General features: G+C 48.2%; 1 protein-coding gene across 1 annotated transcript in view; it reads left to right on the top strand.

The window, feature by feature from the left end:
• The first annotated feature begins 1,580 nt into the window (after positions 1–1,580).
• LOC115482093 (lymphoid-restricted membrane protein-like) overlaps positions 1,581–7,594 on the top strand; it is a 28,431-nt gene continuing 22,417 nt past the window's right edge. The window contains exons 1-3 of the mRNA XM_030221658.1: positions 1,581–1,585; positions 3,865–3,892; positions 7,038–7,178. Coding sequence (XP_030077518.1) covers positions 1,581–1,585; positions 3,865–3,892; positions 7,038–7,178 — 174 coding nt within the window. The remainder of the gene's footprint in view (positions 1,586–3,864; positions 3,893–7,037; positions 7,179–7,594) is intronic.

The following is a 7,594-nucleotide window of genomic DNA, read 5'->3' as shown; positions in this document are numbered from 1 at the left end:
ATATCATTAAACAATGTCATAGTAAAAAAACATTAATCATAAACGTATCGTCTAAAACAACAAAAATAATAAAAGATAATGGAATAAAACATTAGAGTCCATAAATTTTGATGAACAGATAAGAAGTAAACTAAGTAACGTCTGGATGGTAGGTCTTCTTGAACATGGTGGTCTTCAATAATTTCCTGAAGTTACTATTCAGATGGTACCTAACGCCGGATCGCCTTGGGCGCATATTTCTGAGTTTGTCGGGCTTGTGCTGGAGGGGATGTGGTATGCGTGGCACCATGGGGCATATCTGGTGGACCTGCCGTAAGGTTAAAGCATTTTGGAGGGTGGTCCATATTAGGTTACAAAAGTGGTTGGGGTCTTCTATCCCGTGGGCCCCAGAGGTGTTCCTTTGCCCCACAAAAGTGGCTAGGTTACAGTCATGTCAACATCAGCTGCTAAAGCAGGTGACAGGTGTAGCCCGTGTGGTAATTGCTCAACACTGGAAGCAATTGGGGATACCATCAGTTATGAAATGGCATAACAAACTGAAATATGTGTGTGAGATGGAAAGACTGTTGGCAGTACGAAAACATCAGATAAACCAATGGCAACTGGTTTGGAAGCTTTTTATTGACGATGTCAACACTGTTTAGATTGTGAGTGCTGTGTGTGAGTTTCGCGAACGCTGACATGACTCATCAGCTGGGTGGGTAGAGGGGGAGAGGGGAGTTTGGGATAGGGAGGGTTTAGGGAAAGGAGGGGTTGTTAATTTTGAAAACTTTATAAATATTGAAGTTCTTAACAGATGTATAAAGAAGCTATATAATGTTGCAGAGCTGTACTACATGGTATTAATGCTGCTTGGATTTCGATGTGATACTGTATTTACAGTTTGTTAAATGTTGCATGTTGTAATGAGTGCATTTTCAATAAAGACTTCTTATAAATAATAATAATAATAATTTCCTGAAGTTTAGATGATTCTGAGCTGATTTTAAGAGTTTAGGCAGCGCATTCCATAGCTGAGTTCCTATGAAGGAGAAGCATACAGTTAGCATGCTGCGGATTACCCATTGCCTGTGTTTATTCAAGCATCTCTAAGCTCTGATGGAGGCATCTTTGCTTTATACGTTCGCTTCAGAGGCACCAAGTACCAAATTGGCAGGATAAGGATAAAATATTGCATTGGCTCCTTTGGAAAGTATGGCGACGGTCTCATCTTGTCCCTGCTACACTTCCATTATATCCATGACTGTCTCCTGGAGTTCTATGAGATGTATATAACATTCTTTTTCTCTTTTAGATAATACACTAGGCGATCCATCTGCGAGTGCTTCCACGGAGCTGTCTATCCTGGAGAGGCTGGGTCTGCATAGGTAAAACTTCTAAACAAACCATCCTTGGTAAAAGAATGATGGCAGATAACAGACCTGCATTGTCTGTCTGTCCAGTCTTCACATTTATTATCAATTCATGATCAAATCCACAGTTCAACAAGATTACTAAGTAATATCATTTTACTCATTAAATTCCTCCCCCCACCCCCCAAATGAGATACACAGCACCTACAGTCATAGCATACAGTATGAATGCGGTATAGAATATTTTCCGCCAGAGTTGCTATGCTCACATTAGCCCTCTCCTCAAGTCACTTCACTGGCTCCCTATCCGTTTCCGCATTCAATTCAAACTTCTCTTACTGACTTATAAGTGCATTCACTCTACCGCTCCCCAGTACCTCTCCACTCTTGTCTCTCCCTACGCCCCCTCTCGAGTACTCAGTTCTGTGGATAAATCTCTCTTGTCTGTCCCCTTCACCTCTACTGCTAATTCCAGACTCCGTTCCTTTTATCTCGCTGCACCTCACGCCTGGAATAGACTTCCCGAGCCTGTACGTCTAGCCCCGTCTCTTGCCGTTTTCAAATCCAGGCTAAAAGCCCACCTCTTTAACTCTGCTTTTGACTCCTAACCACTACTCACTTGCCCTGTACCCCTCTTTATCCCCCTCTTTAATTCCCTTACCTCTTAGTTGTTCTGTCTGTCCTATTTAGATTGTGAGCTCTTTGAGCAGGGACTGTCTTTTCATGTATGGTGTACAGCGCTGCGTATGCCTTGTAGCGCTATAGAAGTGATAAGTAGTAGTAGTAATGTAGAAGCCTGCCCTTGCAGATCAGCAACGCGGCCGCGCAGGCTTCTGTTTCTGTGAGTCTGACGTCCTGCACATACGTGCAGGACGTCAGACTCACAGAAACAAAAGCCTGCACGGCCGCGTTGCTGATCTGCAAGGGCAGGCTTCTACATGGAATGTTGGTAGTGGAGGAGTAGCCTAGTGGTTAGTGCAGTGGAACATTGAATGTTGTTACTATTTGAGATTCTGGAATGTTGCTATTGAGATTCTACATGGAATGTTGCTACTATTTGAGATTCTACATGGAATGTTGCTATTCCACTAGCAACATTCCATATTTAGATTGTAAGCTCTTTGAGCAGGGACTGTCTTTTGTGTATGGTGTACAGCGCTGCGTATGCCTTGTAGTGCTATAGAAGTGATAAGTAGTAGTAGTAGTAGAATATACATATTTGATCCTGATCTTTCTGTGCCATTTTTGGGACATGGATTGTAGAAGTCTTCCTGGCACTGGGGAGCAGAAAAAATATATCAAACGTATAATAATCAATAAATGAAAACCAAGGGCCCTGTTTACTAAGGTGCGCTAGCATTTTTAGCGCACACTAATTTTTAGCACGCACTAACGCTAGAGACACCCATATGAGTGCCTCTAGCATTAGTGCAGGCTAATTTTTAGTGCTCGCTAAAAATGTTAGCACGCCTATAGTGTGGCTTAGTAAACAGGGCTTCAAACCCCCCCCCCCCCAAAACTGTGTAAAAATATATAAAAGATATATATAATAATAGGTGGCCTTACATCCCAATTACTGGAGTTGCCACGTTAATGGTGGTGGTGCTGATGGGGAAGGATCCTACTCAAATGACATTTATTTATTTGTAACATTTGTATCCCACATTTTCCCACATATTAGCAGGTTCAATGCGGCTTACAAAATACCGTAATGGTGAACGCCAAGTACGGTAGGTATTAAACAAATACAATTAGAAAAAGGGTCAAGTAAGGTAGGGTTAAATGAGTACAATAAGGGACAAGGAAATACGAAATAAAATGTCCATTGCAATGTATGTATAGATGCATTGTAGAGTTGAGGCATTTAAGTAGAATCAATAGGGTAGGCCTTGCGAAACAGATAGGTCTTTAAAGTTCGCTTGAAGTTTTGATGGTTGTGCATCGTTTTCACACTCTTTGGTAATGCATTCCACATTCCACATGATTTCACTAGGGTTGGGAGTTGGGGGGAGGGACTCCCCATTGGATGGCCAGCTAAGGGGGTCCCTGTTGGGTGAGGCAGCTTGCCATAATGGAGCCCTATTGGATGATACAGGGGGCAAGAACATGACGCTGCTGCCACAGTCCTGCTCTGAATCATGACACGCTGAAGCTCTACAAGGATGACGTTACTGTGGTGGAAGATGGCATCTTCCCCTAACATAGCCCATGAGTGGCACATGTCTTGCCTGCTCCTTCTTATGGCACTGCCCTTATACAAGTTTATTTTCACCTTCAAAGAATTCCAATAGATTAGTAAGGCATGATGTCTCTTTGCTAAATCCATGTTGGTGGTTCCTCATTAAGTCATGCTTACTTATATCCACAGTAATTTGAGTGTCCCTGAAGCCCTGAGTGGCCCCTGGAGGAGCTGCTGGTCCTCACTCCATTACCTCCCATTCATCTCCTCCACTCCGTCCCTCTCGGGGCACCATCATTCAGCCCCATTAACACCGCTGTGTTTCCCTTGCAGGGTCTCCTTGACGGAGCAGGACGTGGAGGTAAACTAAGCACTTGCGGCTGGAATTTCTGAGTCAGATAATAACGTGCTTTTTGTGCCATATTTCTCAGGTTTCCTGAGGCTGGGTCCGTAATTTTCAGAGATAGCCAGTTAGCAAGGGTCACTAGACAGCAGGGGCGTAGCCAGACTTCGGCGGGAGGGGGGTCCAGAGCCCGAGGTGAGGGGGCACATTTTAGCCCCCCACCCGGCACCTCCGACCCCCCCCCCAACTTTGACTCCTCCCCCATGCCGACGACCCTCTCGACCCCCCCTCCCACCGCCAACCCTCCCCCACTGTCGCTGTCGACTACCTTTACTGGCGGGGGACCCCAACCCCCGCCAGCCGAGGTCCTCTTCTGCCTTCATTCTGTTTCTGAGTCTGACGTTCTGACATACAACGTGCAGGACGTCAGACTCAGAAACAGCACGAAGGCAGAAGAGGACCTCGGCTGGCGGGGGTTGGGGTCCCCCGCCAGCAAAGGTAGGCGACAGCGACAGCGGGTTGGCGGTGGGAGGGGGGTCGAGGGTCATTTGGCAGGGGGGTCCAAGGCCAAATCTAAGGGGGCCCAGGCCCCCATGGCCCCACGTAGCTACGCCCCTGCAGTAGACGTCCATGTTGAGCAGGGACTTTCTCTTATGTGCTTGTGGGTAGCGCTCCCTATGGAAATGATAAGCAGTACTAGTATGTAATAAGGTGGACTTCATGCTCATGAGTGCAGTAACACTACAGCAGTAATTTGATGGTCCATCCAGAAGCATAGCCAGGCCTCAACGTTTGGGGGGTCTGGAGCCCAATGTGGGGTGGGGGACACAGTTAGGCCCACCTCCCTGTCGCAACTCCCGCCCCACCACAACCTCACAGTTTCACTAAAACCGAGCATGCACGTGACGTGAGAGGAAGTAGGGCAGGCAATGCGCAGAGAACAGCGTGGGTGAAAGGCTTCAGCTGGCAGGGGTTGGGGACCCCCTGCCAGCAGGACCAGCCCATGGAAAGATGCTGCCTGAGGTGGAGCTTGCATGCCGCCGCCCCCTGGGCATTTTACCTGGTCATGGTGACTTTCCAAATCCGGCAGCGATTCCCATATGCTGCCCTGCTGCTGCCGGCACCCGCCTCTTCTCTTTACTGCGGCTGCCTGAGCAAAACAGGAAGTTACTTCAGGCAGCCACAGTAAAGGGAAGAGGCAGGTGCCGGCGGCGGCAGGGCAGCATATGGGAATCGCTGCTGCTGCTATGCTTAGCAAGTCACCGGGACCAGGTAAAATGCAGTGAAGCCCCCCCCCCCCTGAGATGCAGCTCCTAAAGCGTGCCGCCTCAGGTGGCCTAATGGTCGGGCCACCCCTGCCCGCCAGCCAAACCAGGGGCCCTGGATCCAATTTGGGGGGGGGACCAGGCCCCCAAGGCCCCCATAGCTACACCACTGGCTCCATCCCTCACCATGTGCGAGGGTGACCTAAGTGGGTTGTTTTAGCAGGAAGACATCTGAGGGGGGAATCCTAAAAATGGCACTCAAAGTTGGGGGCTGGATCAAAGCATGCTAAACTAGTATTCTGCAAAGGGGGCTGTGCATGGAGCACCCCTTATAGCAGACTTGTCCAACCTTTTTATATCAGGGGCCACATTTTATATTTTGTTACATTCGGAGCAGGGGCATAGCCAGGCAACAGATTTTGGGTGGGCCTAGGCAAGAAGTGGGTGGGCACCAAGTGTTCTCCCCCTCCCCCTCACTGCCATGAAAAAAATATCTCAGCTGGCAGGAAAACACCTCTTTCCACCTTGGCAATCTGTAACAGGCATGCGCTGAAAACTGAGCATGTGTAGGTGCCCGTATTGTGGAGAGTAACGTTTTCGTTACCATCAGGGGGAAGTCTTCAGCCGGCGGAGCTTGGGATCCCACCAGCTACCGCTAAATGTGTGCTACTGATGGGTGGGCCCTGGCCCACCCAGGCCCACCTGTGGCTACGCCACTGATTCAGAGGTTCAAAACACGCACCGTTGTATTTTGCCGCATGTTTCATTAAATAGTGCCATAATATGACAGTGCATCATCTCCTCCACAGCTTTCATCCAGTCTCGCTGTTGCTCATGTACCCACCCCCCCAGCCTTCACCCAGTTTCTTTTCCTTCACCTGGCTTCGGCTGCAGAAAGAAAAACAGCGAAATTCCTGCTTCCCCTCCATGACTTGGCTCTCTGCAAGCTTGAGCCACAGAAAACCAAGTCACAGCGGGGAAGCAGGAATCCTGCATAAGCAGCACAAGAATTGCTCAGCTTCTGAGAGCCAGATAAAAAGCACTTGGTGGGCCGGGTTCCGGCCCTCAGGCCGTAGCTTGGACAAGCCTGCCTTATAGCATACTAGTTTAGCCCATATCTCGTGCCTAACTTTGGGCGTGGCACTTGCGCCTGCTGAAATCCGGTGTAAATGTTGGCAGGCAACTAATGGCAGTTGGGCTCCTAAATGACCCTATTCAATGGCATTGTGCCTAATTTCTGGCGTCCCTTTTATAGAATAGGATGCAGAGCAGATCCGTGCACCCAAATGAGTGCCAATTAACACCAATTAATGATTGTTAATGGCTCATTAACTAATTAGTTTGCACACAGATCTAGCATCCGCACCCATAGTTTGGTAACCTAAATTGGATCCGGGGCTAGCTCTGAAAACTACGGTGGCCAGGATGGTTTTCTCTGTTCCAAGCTGCAGGACATCAGTGAAGACCTTTGTTCAATCAGAAGGCAGAGATTAACATATTAGTCTGAGGTTAATCCTCATAAACTCAGTTTAGATTTAGTGCATTAACTGCACCAAGTCTCTAGTATCAGGATTTTTGGCCTCAGTTCTATGGTGCCATCAAAGTACCTTGAAGTGGAAGAATAGCCTGATGGTTAGTGCAATGGCTTGAGAACCTGGGGATCTGGGTTTGATTCCCACTGTAGCTCCTTGAGACCCTGGGTGAGTCATTTAACCCTCTGTTGCCCCAGGCACAAAATACTGTAAGCATCTGTGTGTAAGTATGTAAACTGCTTTGATTGTAACCACAGAAAGGTAGTATATCAAATCCCATGTGGCGCACATCAGTGGAGAAACTTCATTCCTCTGGTCAGTCATCTGTACGTGCTGACTGCTAACCTATGTTCTTTTCCCCTTCAGGCAGCATTTGTACATCTGTCCCTTGCGTTTCGCTGTGACACGTTCACACTCCGGCAGAGGGTGCAGGTAGAGGAACGAGCAAGGGATGTGGCAGAGGAGAACATTCAGAAGGAGTTAGAGGAGTGCCAGTCCATCCTGCAAGTGAGTGCCCATTGTAGAGAAGTCCTACATTATAGGTGAGTGCCTGTCCACCCTGTGTGATCAGTGCTAAAGGCAAGACAATCCCAATCCATCCTGCAGGTGAATGTCCAGCAGAGGGCAGTGTTAGGTCATCCTGTGGGTGAGTGTCCAGCACAGACCAATGTCAGCTCATTCTGCAAGTGATACTTCCTCCCAGATTGAGTTCCTGGTGCCCCCTTTTTGGTTGACATGGATTAGTCAGAGCACACACCAGCAGCTGGCCTCAAGAGATCCAGACATGCCTTTCATGTCTCCTGCCTCTTCCCAGGGGTGTAGCCAGACAACAGATTTTGAGTGGGCCTAGGCAAGAAGTGGGCGGGCACCCTCCCCCCCCACACACCAAAAATATCTCAGCTGGCAGGAAAACGTTTCTTTCC

This window comes from Microcaecilia unicolor, chromosome 12, assembly GCF_901765095.1.
Source record: "Microcaecilia unicolor chromosome 12, aMicUni1.1, whole genome shotgun sequence".
Taxonomy (NCBI): Eukaryota; Metazoa; Chordata; class Amphibia; order Gymnophiona; family Siphonopidae; genus Microcaecilia; species Microcaecilia unicolor.
This window is presented reverse-complemented; position numbering and strand designations above follow the sequence as displayed.